This window comes from Protopterus annectens, chromosome 15.part0 (genome assembly GCF_019279795.1).
Source record: "Protopterus annectens isolate FY-2018-M chromosome 15.part0, PAN1.0, whole genome shotgun sequence".
NCBI classification, from domain to species: Eukaryota; Metazoa; Chordata; order Ceratodontiformes; family Protopteridae; genus Protopterus; species Protopterus annectens.
In genome coordinates this window covers 605,084,288-605,099,252 of record NC_056749.1, presented here as the reverse complement: position 1 = coordinate 605,099,252, position 14,965 = coordinate 605,084,288, and the positions used below count along the sequence as shown (strand labels likewise).

General features: G+C 39.3%; 1 protein-coding gene across 1 annotated transcript in view; it reads right to left on the bottom strand.

Annotated features, from left to right (window-relative positions):
* The window catches only part of LOC122789860 (phosphatidylinositol 3,4,5-trisphosphate 5-phosphatase 2A-like), a 1,099,782-nt gene that overhangs the window by 20,578 nt on the left and 1,064,239 nt on the right, over window positions 1-14,965 (bottom strand). Inside the window, exon 25 of the mRNA XM_044057294.1 lies at window positions 2,812-3,529. Coding sequence (XP_043913229.1) covers window positions 2,812-3,529 — 718 coding nt within the window. The remainder of the gene's footprint in view (window positions 1-2,811; window positions 3,530-14,965) is intronic.

Below are 14,965 nucleotides of genomic sequence, written 5' to 3'. Positions count from 1 at the left end.
TCCAGTACTAAAAGGACCAGGTCATCTGGAAAAAAAGGTCAGATGATTTTCAGAAACCATATGCTCCATCCTCCACAGACAGAGACAGAGAGGGGGCATGTTGCTATCTTCCTTCTTAAAAATACGACTAAAAGTTCTATGACGAATAATGGTGCCAGAAGGTAGCCCTTTTTCCCTTCCTTGGAAATTAGGATTTTAGATGAAGTGAAAGATCCATCCACTTTAATGGATGCATGTGAACCTGAATATATCTTCTTCAGGGCTACAGTTAGGGATGGCAGTAAAATATACCTTTGCAGTACCTCAAATAGATATGAGCATCACACACAATCAAAAGCTTTCACCACATCCACAGAGCACTGCCCAAGCTTAAAATAATTTGTTATATCCCATTTATTGACTAATGCTGAAACTGTCTTCTTATGTGGCTCTAAGGACAATATCCATGGAACTGACCGATTTTGAGGAACTGGACAAAAATAATGATTTGCACAGCTGCCTGTTACAGAATTAACCACCTCTTGGCTGTAGTACTGAAGACTTCTTTTTAATGTTGTCACAATGGGCTGCAGAGTCTGAGAAATCTGAATTCCAGCTGCATTTATTTTTTTATTTGGTAACTGTCTGTTGTTGCTTTAAACTCTGAATCAGTTAATCAAATGTTATTCTGTGCTATATAAAATATAAACAAGACAACATGGTGGTGTTGGTTGGGGGATCCATGGTGCAGCTCTTAATGCATGCCTAGAGAAATTGCAAGTATAAGTTCATGTGTCTTATGGACCATATGGGACCCTTTTAATGATGGAGAAACATTTGCCTTGGAGTAGCAGATACATTTCTGTGCAGATTATCTTACTGACTTCCATTGCATTTGTAATGATATTCAAAGGAATAGGTTTTTATTAATTTTATGAAATAATATCATAAATTGTTGAAGTTATACATCTGAGTCCATGAACTCATTTGTCTTATAGCTATGTCACCTTTTAGTAATTTTATTCCCTGTTTTAGTAAGGTCATGTTATAGGATTCACCATGTCTAACATTAGTGAAATCTTTTTGATTCTACCTGAAGTATAACTTAATCCAACAATTGTAACATCAACTTGTAAAAGGAACTACACAACACTTGTAAAGATCATGATCTAGGGGTCTGAAGGCTAATGTGCTCAGGCCATACAAATTAAAACATTATCAAGTAACACACACTTGTTGAAACATCCACTTCTATTGAAGCTAGAAATGCTACTGAGTTGTACAGACATACCTATTTAAGTCCAAGGAGTGTTTCAGATGAGTACAGTAAGGTCTGAAATCGAAGCAAGATTGTGGTATTACAGCAGCGAAAAGTAAGCAATGACATTCAGGCCTTGTTGTAACAGTGGAGATGGTGACTGAAGTAGACATCATTGTCTCTGTCTTTTCCAAGTAACAAAATAAAGAACGCAAGACCATTTGCTTTTATTCTACATTTGCATGTTTGGGCACTGGTGGTTAGACCCCCACCAGTGTCAAGATGGTAAGAAGTAAGTACTCAAGGAACACATGCACCCTAACATTTTGTTAAAAACAACAGGAAGTAGACAGATGTGTTAGTGCTGCTTGTTTATAACATGGCAGGATTGTTGTGCAGCCTGTAAGAAGGCTATGTTGTGATCTGCCTTGTACAGACAGGATGTCCCATGTCACTATGAGTAGAGAGCATTAGCATTAATTATTTCTAGATTTGCCATTTTCAGTTTGCTATTAGATGTAGCCATTTTTACAGGTGTACAATACAAACCTCCATTAACACACACCTATTATTTTTTCTGAACAATTCCTGATGGTGTATGAGTCCCTGAACCATCATATATCAGAGTTTGGGATTTTGATCTTCCCATTCCACCCCTCCACTGGACACAAACATCCAATGCCACCAAGTTCAGGCCAATTCACATGAGTAGGATCCCTGCAAATGTTATAGGAAGTCTATCACTGGGCTTCTGCTCAAAAGTCCCCATAGTGTACTTATATCAGACTCATCCAGAAGCTAAACTTTACCTGTGACACAGGGAATGGAAAGAAAGTAGTTTTATCCAGCTGATACAGAGCTAGATAAAATGACTTTCTTCTCTTTTATGTCTAGAGTCCTCTTACATGGGGTTACTATCAAACTCTAGCCACCAGTCCTGCAGGGAGTGATCTGGCCCCACAACAAAAGCCTGCTACATATAGTCATTTTTTTTTTTTTGAAAAGTGGGGAGTTGAATTAGGGTGAAGAAGGTATTTTATCAAGGTTATACAAATATCAGATATTGAAATCTGAACTTTCTAGCTCTGCATTATTTTACTTTTCAGTGTGCCATACTTCAAGAACTTAATAATAGTTATTTAAGCATGCTTGATTCAAAGTAGAAAGGGTTATTATTAATGATTTTATGGCTACTTTAAAACTTGTATGAAAGAGCAAAAACAAGCAATACCATGAAAATGGGGTCAAAGGCTATGACTCTGGTCATCTCTGGACCTTGGAGTGACAGTGATAGTACATACTTAAGAAAATGATAATAAAAAAGGATGTACAGCTATGGGGAAATGGGAAAGCGTAAGAAGAAGGAAGACCTCTACAGAGCTAATGGAATTTAAGGAAAATCAAATGTGGATCTTCACACTGCCATCTAAAGAAAATAGCAATGAATTAAATCTCTGAGACCTACATTATCAGGCGGATTTTTTAAAATAGCAGTGTACCCACCCTGGTAAAGTATCCTCTGCATATTCACTGGTCATTTAAAAAAATCAGACCATGTACTTCTGCAAAGTTACCTCTCTGTGACCAGTTCTGTTATCAGCGGACATCTGGGTAGTCTCTGTTCTAGTGCCATACCCTGATCGAGGGAGTGCTGTTCGTATTTCAGTATTATTCGGTCTTGGCAACAGAGGACTTTTTTTCACCTGTTGCTGGCTAAGGGGGATGGAACAGTTGTTCCGTTTCTGCTGAAACTCAACATCACTTAGACTTTTAGCCATCTGAAGAACAGAACGGGATTGATCATCTGCTGTCCTTTCCTGCAAAGTACCACTTGACTCAGATGTCCAGCCAGCCCTACAGGAGTACGATTTTGATTTCTCATTCACAGATTTTGTAGCCCCTTTGTTCTGTGCCATGCTCACATTTATCTGTGGGTTCTCTCTTATCAGAGGGACTGCCCTTTGCTTCTTTTCCTTCACAGTCTGATATACTGAATGATTTGAGTGATCTTTTTCCTGGGGAATGTTCTTTGGGACCTTGTAATGTGGGCTGTTTGTTTTTTCTCTCTCGGGAATGCTTGGGTGCTGCGGTGGGTCTGAGCGATGCTGAACACTGGAAGCAGTTCGCATTTGGTACAACATGGAAGCAGGTTTTGATGGTTGCACTTCTTTGGAAGACGTGTTGCTGGATTCTTCAGTAAAGCCAGAACTTGAAGTTCCCTCAAATATAAAATATGCAGCATTTGTGTAGCTACTTGCATTTGGAGGAGCTGTAAAGCCCACTGACCGACTCCTGTAAATGTAAAACATGCATTAAATTATGCATATCAAAACAAACACACTACAGAAACTCATACTTTGCTGTTAGATATGGGTTTATATAGCCATCAGTACTTGTGCATTTTTACTCAGTTCTACACATGTATTTACAAAGTAGAGTAAAACTGAACATGCATAGTGCAGAAGTAAAGTATTATATACCTTTGTCAGTATCCTTCTAATTGTGCATTACACTTAAAATAATGACTATAGACCACAATAATTTAAATCATTGTATAAACAAAATAACTGTTCAGTCATTAACAAATGAAATATTTACCTAAAGACAAATTGCACATTTTAAGGGGAAAAACATTCAGTTTCACAAGAAAGACATTTAGTGCTTAGCTCTAAACAAACATAAACATTTTATTTTATTTTGCATAAGTTTTGTATTGAGAATCTTACAGTTAAGAGATTAACTGTTTGCCGTTGTATGTTCTGGTAAACTCCTGGCTGCTATATACATCTGTCATCTGACCACATCCCAGGATTCACTAATGCACATCTCTCACTGACTATATCATGACCTGCAGGGTTGTAGTTATTTGTGAGTCCTGTGAACATTCACATTTCACCTACGTGGTGGACTTAAAACTTTTGACTTCCATTAAAATCATCCTGTCTTTAAAATAAAGATGTCCAGATTACTGTTAGTTGCATAATTAAATTTTATGACTTAATGGAAAAAATGTTTTCTTCTTACTGTATTTATTTTTTTAAGAAGATATTTATTTTACCATATGGAATCTAGTAGGTGATATATAATTATGTATAGCACACTTCAGACAATGCTTCATAAAATATGCAAAAAATCATGTCTAAAAGCAATAGTACATACAGAAGCAAAAAAAAAAAAAAAAGAGTGTGCTGTGACTATCTATTCCCTTCAAACTTTTATCCTTTTGGTTGCATTATGTTTACATTTTTTCAGCTGTCATAAAGTCAGTACACTTAGACAATGCCCAGAATGCAGACCCTAAAAATATTTCCATTATGAGTCTTTGAGTTACAAATCCCTAAGTAACCACATTTCAGAGCATAACTGGTTGCCCCCCACCAAAAAAAAGTAAATATACAAATTTCCCAGCTGTACAAACATGTGGAAAGGAGGAATCGCTCGTAAAAAGACATCACTACGAGTATAGACTTAGAAACAACACCAGCAGTTATCTTGTTTTGAAAAACAGTGATCAGTTACTTCACCAAGGTGTCTTTTGGCAAGTTACTTTCTCAGGGACTCAAGCTGTAGAGTGACCAAAAGAAGTTAAATAATTCTGTATTCCCATCAGTGCTGTATATTATGTTATATTATATTATATTACATTACATTATATTATATTACATTATATTATATTATATTACATTATATTATATTATATTATATTATATTATATTATATTATATGTAAGCAAAGAAGAATGAATGACTGGGACTGATAAACAACATGTATAAAGGAAGACAGGATTAGCAATTGTGATTATTGGGAGGCGCTAAGAACCATAAGCATTGCCATTGTGTGAGAACAGACTGCTGTTAATGGACACTTTCAACCTTATTTTTTCAGCATAGTTTACTAGATATATAACATTAGCATTTGCATGTACAAGTTGTTGAGTTTTATGGAGAATGGGGAGGAGTGCGGCTTGCGTAAATGGAATGTTACATGAATACACTTAGATCTGGTGCAAAAACTGCATAAGGTACTTATACATGCACATTACTCAGTGTTTATGCTACACATAAGCCAGCTTACCTTTCTCTCTGTTTGCACAAAGTATAAAGGACAGTTTTAGTTCAGAAAGCTCTATCGCTCCCTGTCTTCCAAAGGTCTGCATTACATAAGTGCAGCAAGTGCAGATGTGCACATCACAAATATGTATGCTGCTCGTGAAAGCCCTAGTGAGCTGTACCAAACAACCTTCCATGCAGTCTGTGACCTCCCCGCTTGGCATTCTTAGGAGGCCCTGACTTCACACTTATAATGGCAAAACCAATCCCCCTCCCTGCATTAGTGCACTCAGACATACAGACATACATACACATAATGACAGTGTCACACAAAGACACACACACACACACACACACACACACACACACACACACACACACACACACACACACAGTTTCACAATCAGTAGTTCCCTTACAAACTCTTTTTCTCCCGAGCCCTGCCTACTATCTGTAAATTATAAAAGTAACTGAAACATACTCTTCTCCCTGTCAGTTATTCTCCTCTCTCTATGTTTGCATGGATTTCCTCAGGTGTGCTGGTTTCCTCCCACATTCCAAAGACATGCAGTAGGTGGATTGCACATTCTAAATTAGCCATAGGTGTGCATGTGCATGTGAGTATGTGGTGGGGAAGAACTACAGCGGCAGGGCTAGCCACCCGGTGGTGTTAACCTTGACTCTAGAAGACTGTCACTCTTGAAGAAACACCACAACCCCATGTGCAAATGGGAAAAAAGGGTTGTGGATGGATGAATGTTAAGGTGTCTCATCAACATTAGTGAAGGTGACCAGATCATCTAGAGCCAATGCTGATATTACCAAGTTACTAGTCTTATTAACCCTGAGCCACGCTCTGCTTTGCTCCTTCTTTTACCTTCCAGACTACATCTTACAAAATTAATAACTCCTTAGTCAGAGCAATACCTAGCTCTTAAAAACTTAGGATCGCCTGCCTATTTTCCAAATTAAGTGAAGGCTACAATGCTTTCAGTGTCATTCTTCTAATATTCAATTTTAACATGTCTGCCAGGAGCAGAGACTCTGTAGCTGTATAGAAATGCACTGTGCTAATGCCGCTTCCAAAGGGTGGTTCTGGTAACACGATTTTAATCTTCAGACCATCTTTTCTATTGCATATTCTAGTGGTACAGTAAGGAACAACAATTCAATTCCAGTGGAAAGATTTTAATTTCTAAACTCATATAACTTGGTCTGTAATATTCAGTGTGATTTCAGAAAGGGACATAAGTACCTTAAATACTCCGTTGACTTTTAAAAGTGTTACAGATAATGAAATGAAGAAGAGGGTAGCAGCCTTTCTTAGATTGCCTTTGCATACTTGGCAAAGACACTGAATTCTGTTTTTTACATACTGATGTATAAAAATCTGAACTACATGGTCTAGACAATATCAATATCATTCACTGTGATCCGCTATTGTGAGGCCCAGTTTTATTTTCAACCATTAGCAATATATCCTGAGCTTGTATGATGTTAAGAGTTTAAGGTTATATTATGTAAGAGGATGCAGAAAGTTTCACAATCAGAAAAGCTTTGCATCACATAGACATACATTTCTACCTTTTTCCTTACATTTGCTGCATCAGAGAGGACATGCAGGTGATTGGTGTGACAGAGCAAGATGCAGTGGACAGGAAGAAATGGAAACAGATGATATGCTGTGGCGACCCCAAATGGGAGCAGCCAAAAGAAGAAGAAGATGTAAATTCCTGTACTAGTTTACAGGTTATCATACCATATCCGGTATGGACTGATGGAGCCTTTTCTACATCCCTCTCACACTTGTTATTACAGGAGTGCCACAGTGTTTAGTACTGGGCCATCTGCTTTATTTTATTCTTTATTCCTCAAAATAACTGCATTAGAAAATATAGGACAAAGTCCCAAGAAAGCTGATTTGAGCAGTTCTGCAATGGTTCAAAGCCCCAGAAACATTGGTAGAATTAGTGTAGGATATGTGCAAGGACCCAATGACACAAGTACGAACAGTGTCTGGATTCACAGAGGGGCTCCCAGTGGGAGTAGGTGTGTATCAGGGTTCAGCTCTGAGCCCACTGCTCTTCATTTTGGTTATGGACTACATTAGCAAACAGGTTGGAGGGGACAGATCAGCAAAGTTGCTGTATACAGTTGATTTAGCATTACAGGCAGACTGAGTAAGAACTTCAGCAAAGGATAGGGCAATGGAATGCAAAACTGAAAACACACAGGATGAACTCAGTACAAAGTTGTAATGCCAGTAAATTGTTTAAATAAGAAGAAGCTGAGAAGTAAGATAGAAATGAAAATAGTCAAACAGATTAATATCTTTAAATATCTGGAAGGGGTGGTTGAGGAGAAGAGAAGTCTGAATAAAGAGGTCAAAGCTAGACTCAGAAGAGCTGTAGCCAACTGGCACAGAGTTTCAGGGGTATTGTATGACAGAGTAATGCCAAATAAGCTGAAAAGTAAAGTATTCAAATAGTGGTGCAACAGGTATTACTGCATGATACAGAAACATGGGCAGTGAAGGCAGGGCAGTTCAGGAAGGTAGTGGTGATGGAAACTAAGTCCCTGATACAGGTGGTAAGATGCACTCTGTGGGACAGACACATAAATTAGGACATCAGAGCAAAAGCCCAAGTAGCTCCAATTGCAGTGAAGGTTAAAGACAGCAGATTATGGTAGTTCAGGCACACGTGGAAACAATTTGTTATAGAGAGAAGAGGAAAAATGGAAATGAGGGCACTCAGCAATAAGATGGATGCATTGTGTGAGAGAAGACCTGTGAGAGTCATACATGACTATAGAAGAAGGTAGGAGAGTGGCACCAATCCCAGAGTGATACTGATAGCTGAAAATGGGATGATGATGTCAAATACTGTAGAAAATACTTCCCTTCAGGGAGTAGTTCTTGCCATCTACACAGCTGACAGTTCACTAATGGACATCATGAGACAGTATAGAAATTGTCTCATGTTTTCCAACAACCACCTACAAGTTCTCAAATAATTTGATACAGTATGCAAGATATGTTGTTATACAGTATTAATGGAGACAATGCTCTCACATGCAGTTACTACAAATACCAAGCAAGGTTGTCAGAAACATACACCACCACACAATACCTGACAGATATTACAGGACAAACACATAGACCCACCTATGCAGAGGCTCTTAAAAGTAATCTACCCAACAAACTTTAAAGGCCTCCCAGACACAATAATTACAAGAAGTATCCTCAGTAAACTCAAAGCATACTACCAAGGCAATACACACTAGAACACATTCAGCCTCATCTTACAGTGTCTCAGCATTTAAGTCCACAAGGCAAAGCACCACACAATCCAATATTTGTTTTCATAGGAGACTCTATTGTGAGGTACACTGATGACCCACTCACCAGAATTTGGAAGGAGAAAGTTACCATCAATTGCATATCAGAGACTAGGATCTACTAGATCATGCACTCAGGATGTTGAGCCATGAGTGGCAGTCTGACTCAGTCATAGTGGATGTAAATGACCTGAAACGTACCTCCCTGGATTGTATGAAGACGGACATGAAAGAGTTCTCAGAGGATGTGTCCCAGGCTGGTATGAGCCTAGCACTGAACAGCATTCTGCCTCTCCAAGGGTGATACCACAATAAAAACAGAATATAAATGACTTTAATAATTGGCTTAATATTTGGTGTCATTTGATGTTGATACAGTATTTGTCATTCTGAGAGAACATGGTTGACAGATCTTGCTGCTTTACCAGGGCTGGTTTGCATTTGTCCCCCTGGGCTTCCAAATATTGGCTAAATTTTTGTCCAGCCCCATTGTGTCTTTTTTTAGGCATTACCAACCTGATAAACCATTCACCAAAGCTAAACCAATCCACAATAATCTAAGGGTGTTACTGCATATTGCCAAAAGTAAAAAAAAAAAAAATTGCAGTCTGCGTCATTAATGCAATGGTTTGAAGCCATGCAGAGTACCCCAGTAGTGCAGGGTTTTAATACCTTCCACATATTTAGAACAACTACTGAATAGATAGGGACAAAAGGTGGTGATGTCTCAGTTTGCATCAAAAACAAACATTCCTCAAGGCTTGTCAAGCACATATTATTTATTTATTTAACATTTGCTTTACAGGGAAAGTATGACTTGGAACAAATCCAATTTTCAGAGGAGGTCCAGACAGAAACGCTCCAGACACATGTCTTTGTAAAGTGGGAGGAGACGAGAGCACTTGGAGGGAACCCACATAGATAGGACATGCAGACTCTGCACAGAAGGCACCCCGGCCAAGAACTGAACCAGAGAACCTCTTGCTGTGAGGCCACAATGCAATCGCTGTACCACTGCAACGTACACATATAATGCACTTGAGCATCCTCAAGCACAACTCACCATAAGCAATGTCACGTACCATATCCTTATGACTTAGGAAACCCATACCTCTCACTTAAATGATATGGAGTCACTTTCCATTCATCCCAACACCATACTCTTACAGGACCTCAACTCCCTTACTATAAACCAGGAATCATACATGACCCCAAACATGCAGCCCCAAAGATTCCTGAATTGGTCAACACAAATACTTTGGCCCAACAAGTCCACATAACTACTAGGGGTGCCAGCATCCTTGACCTAGCCCTCACCAGCATGGGGGAACATTGCACCCCCTCTCCAAGTATAACTTCCACACTGGTCAGGTCAGGCCATAAAACAGTCTCCTTCAAAATAAAACTAAAAGCTGAGACATCAGCTAACCATGGAACTTTTAGGATTTATTCCAAGGCAAACTTCCAACTATTAAGTAACACCCTGGTAGCATTTCAAGCCTCCCTAAATCCAGGGAACACCACTGCACATGTGGATTTGTTCACAAAAAGCCTTTATAATCATGTGTACAGTTGTATTGAGGCAGCTGTACCTACCCAGAATAAACACAGGACAAACTGAAAGAGACAAGCCATCCTGGTGGAAACCCAACATCAGTAGGTTGTATAATAAAAGGAAGAAAATCATGGCCAGAAATAGGATGTGCAATGCCTAGCTAGGTAAGAACTCCCTCATCAACTAAATTAGCAACTCTGGGGACTAAGTAAGTCTAGCACAAAGTCACATTTGAGGTAAAAGTAGCATCCTAGGTAAAGGACAATCACAAGGTTTTTCTCAGCTATGTCCACAACCTCAAAGGCAATATACAAAAATGTACCAAACTAAGTGTAAATGGATCCACCTATAATGAGGATATAGTAATCTACTGGCTGATAAATTCAACTCCAATTTTAATCTGCTTTCTCTCCCAAATGTAACTAAAAAAAATACCCCCCACCATAACTCCTTCAACGGTCCGCAGGGAACAGGTCCTCAATCCACTCTCCCATGCCAAAAACACTGCATCATTGGGTCCCAGTAATATTGCAGGATACCTCCTTAATAATATGAAACATGAACTATTGGACCACAAGAATCAGTATTTAACTCTAGCTTAAAAACAGACTTCATGTCAAATGAATGGAGGACTGCAACTAATACTAACAAGCCTGACAAGTCCTATATGTAACACCTTGGAAAGAATTAGTATAGATATGACAAATAATGACATAGAAATCTTCAGACATTGGATCCCACCAGTTTTGATATTGTCAAGGGCAAGTCATGCCTACTCATCCTGGTGGATTTCTTCGAGAAGGCTACTGAGGCAATGAACAAGGGCAAAATAGTGCACACTGTAATCCTTGACCTGGCCAAAGCATTCAACACAATACCCCACTTGGACATCTTAGACAAGCTCACAAAATTAGTTACAAACTCCTATGTCACTAGCTAGATACTCAGCTGGCTCACAGATAGGATCCAAGAAGTCAGGACAGGGGAGTCTACCCTCAAAAGAAGGCTAGTTACTAGTAGAGTTCCTTATGGGTTGGTGCTGGGTTCACTCCTTTTTGGCAATTATTTCTCTGAAGTCAAGGTCAACTTCAAAGGCTGACCACATTTACAAATGAGTGTAAACTAGGTGCAGTCATATAGTGCATTTACCCTCCAAGTACGCCTGGCACAGACTAATAATTGATGCCAGAGTCACAGCCTAAAACTAAATGTTAGAAAATGTATAACAGTATCTTTCAGAAAGGTAGCCATCCCTGGAAATTACTACATTAACAGTATACCCATAAGGGCAGGTCCAGTGGTCAGGAGTTTAGGAACACAAGTATTCAATGACATGGCCTTTGTAGCAAAAAATCCCATAATGTTGCACAATGTATAAGCATGGGTTCAGCATTCAAATCCAAAGATATCAATGTTTCATTGTATTTGGCCCTTGTAACATAAATCGAGTACAATGCCCTCTTCAGTATGTATATGACCAGGCACATGCAACTACTGGAGCATTCGCAGAGGTTCTTCACAAACAGAATACATAACATGCACAGCATATCCTATGTGGATTGCTTCAAAGCCTGTCTTCTTATCCTTTGTATTCTAGTCACTGCTTATTCCTGGCCTACAAAGCATTCTCTGATCCAGCCCCGATGGACTTCTTGCACATCTGCAAAACAAAATGCATCAAAAATACCTGATCTAGAGACCTAAATCTCATCTGTAATATAAATAAGACATGAGAGAGAGACAGGTATGTGTCTTAGAGATTACCCCTTCTCTGCAACAGGCTTCCCATCCATGCGAAGCAGATTTCTTCCCTGCACTTATTTAAGCACAATATGCACCAGCAGATGTGGAATTGTAAATTTACCCCTGGTCTGGCACCTATATTTCTTTTAGAAAAAGAAAGCTGGTAAATGCTCGACCACTCATGTCCAAACTATATATATGCCCAATAAAAAACTATGGTATCAAAACCTGTCCAATACATTTGCAAAACATGGCTAGGCTTAAAATGGTATTCTAGGGTCATTAGACTAGAAATCACCTATGAAAGTTTGTAAACTCTCTACAGCAATAAGATTTTAGTTTCTTGCAAGCATAATTTACTTAAAAAGGTTTAGGTATTTATTATGCCAAACAAAGTCACACTGTTTAGAGTAACAAGACTTATAGTGTGAACCCAGAATAGCAGCTGCAGTTCCACTCTTGGTTAAGCTGGAAGCAGTAGATGCCTTTGAGTGTTTAGGTTCCTGATTAAACACCTTACTTTCTTTTTCAGTACATGCTGACATTTACACAAAAAAGGGATTACCACTCTGTTGGGGTCCTGCTTTAGGGTTTAAAAAATGCTGTACTCTACTGTCCGCTAAACCCACCCCGACAATCTAAAATCTCATTCAACTGCGATGTTGACCCAATCACTCCTCAAAGGATCAACAACATATGAACTTACTCATTCACTCCTATCTGGGGTAAGTACTCTGGTAAGACTGTCACCTCTGCAGGGTTCAGAGATTTTTATGCATTAAAATACTTATCTAGGGTCCCTAAATCCCCAACATATGCAAGCTTCCATAGATGCTAACCACAGTTGCACTGTTATGCTAGCTGTGAGTATCATAGTCTCCCACAACAGACCACAATGTAGCCCTCTTCCTGAGATGGATGAGCTGACATTAGCTGCTTCCCTCCCACCTGAACCGCTAACTGTGCAATGATCACCTAAGGTAAAGGCAAGGCTTTATCCCTGTATGCCACAGAACTGGCCTAAATGTCATACCTCTGAAAATGCCTTATCCTATGCAAGTGTACTCCTGTTACCATCACTCAGTATTCTTCTGTTAGTTAAGTATTCAGAGACTACAGCAGCCAGGTTCATGATTCTTAAATAAGATATGTACATGTATGGTATAATTACCAAAGATGAATGACTATCAGTTTAGCAAAGCTTGTCTTTGGTCATACCGTAAATACTGCCTCAAAAACCTAGAGCATAATCTCAGACATGGAGAGTGTGTACATTACATAACCTCAGACATGGCGAGTGTGTACATTACATAATCTCAGACATGCATAACCTCAGACAACATAATCTCAGACATGGAGAGTGTGCACATTACCTGGCTCTTAGAAATCATTTAATGTAAATACTTGAATGCTTCACTTTACTGCTGCCAACCTGTACGCCCTATACTTATCCCAATGTTCCCCTTTTACAGGGAGGAAGGCGTTTTTTGTTTTTTTTTTTTTGCTTGATGTCGCAATTCATGGAATTCACTGACTGCAAGCATTAGATATTCACAGTATTTTGTCAGCATCAGTTTTTCTGATAAAACAGCTAATGGGGGATGCACAAGCCAGTGTATTTCTTCATGCCAGTCCTAAGCCTGGATAAATGGCGAGGGTTACATCAGGAAGGGCACATGGTGTAAAATTTTTGCCAGATCAGGTATGTGGACAACAATACAGATTTCCATACTAGATAGGTCAAGGCCCAGGTTAACAATGACTGCCACCAGTACTGTTAGCCAACAGGGTGCTGGTGGAATTTGGGCTACTGTTGGCCAAATGACAGGGAGAAGAAGAGGGAGAAGGCATGCCCGGAGGGAGGAGGAGAAGAGGAAGGTTAGGGTATGGAAGTGAGGGTAGGAACTTTGAATGTTGGCAGTATAACTGGAAAAGATTATACACATACACATACATGTATATACACACACACACACACACACACACACACACACACACACACACACACACACACACACACACACACACACACACTGTAGGAGGGCAACTATGCTAAATTTGTAAGGGATGGGAAAGGTAGTAGGATTGCTAAAGGCAGATTTAGGTGGCGTCATCAGTGGGCCAGGTGCAGCATGCCTAATTTTAAATTATATGTACTGGAATCCACTATGGCTGTCATTATATCTAGGGATCCAGTATTCCAGGATAAAGAGTCTTGAGGGAGAGAGCAGGATAATAAAACATTAGAGATGTTTACTCATGTACTTAAAGGCTCACAAGACTCATTTCTGGGTTTTTAAATATATCACTTTGGAACAACTGTAATATTAGAATCCAAAATAGGGTGATGTATTGGAAGTACTGGACTCTGAACTGGATTGGCTAGACAGCATCTTTTTTAAAAAACAAGTAGGAATGGAGGATATGAATTTCAAGACTGGCAAAATTTTAAGAGACATTTTCAGTTACCATAAAGAGCATGGTTTCAGTTTGAACAACTGAAACAAGAGATAAAACAATGGATGATAAGTCTAGGCATGGAGGATTGTATGAAGAGATGAGCCCTCATAATATAGTGAAGATAGAAGGTGGTCCTCTAGTAAAATTAAAAAATTGCTTAGCAAGCATTTTTGTGGTAAAGAAATAGAAATGTGTCTTAGGTGGGAGTTAGTTTGTCACACATATGGGATCATTACATGAGATGGATAAATGGGGAGGGTTGCGTCAGGAAGGGCATCCAGCGTAAAACTTCGCCAAATAATTTCATGTGGACACCAGTAAATATTTCCATACCGGATCAGTCAAGGCCCTGGTTAATAATGACTGCCACCAGTACTGTTAGCCAACAGAGTGCTGGCGGAAATTGGGCTACTGTTGGCTGAAGGAGGAGAAGAGGCAGAAGGCATGGCCAAAGGCAGGAAGAGAGGAGAAAGGCTAGAACTGTGGTAGTGAGGGTCAGAACTTTGAATGTTGGCAGTATGACTTGTATGGGGTGAGAGCTAGCTGATATGATGGACAGAAGGAAGGTTGGTATATTGTGTG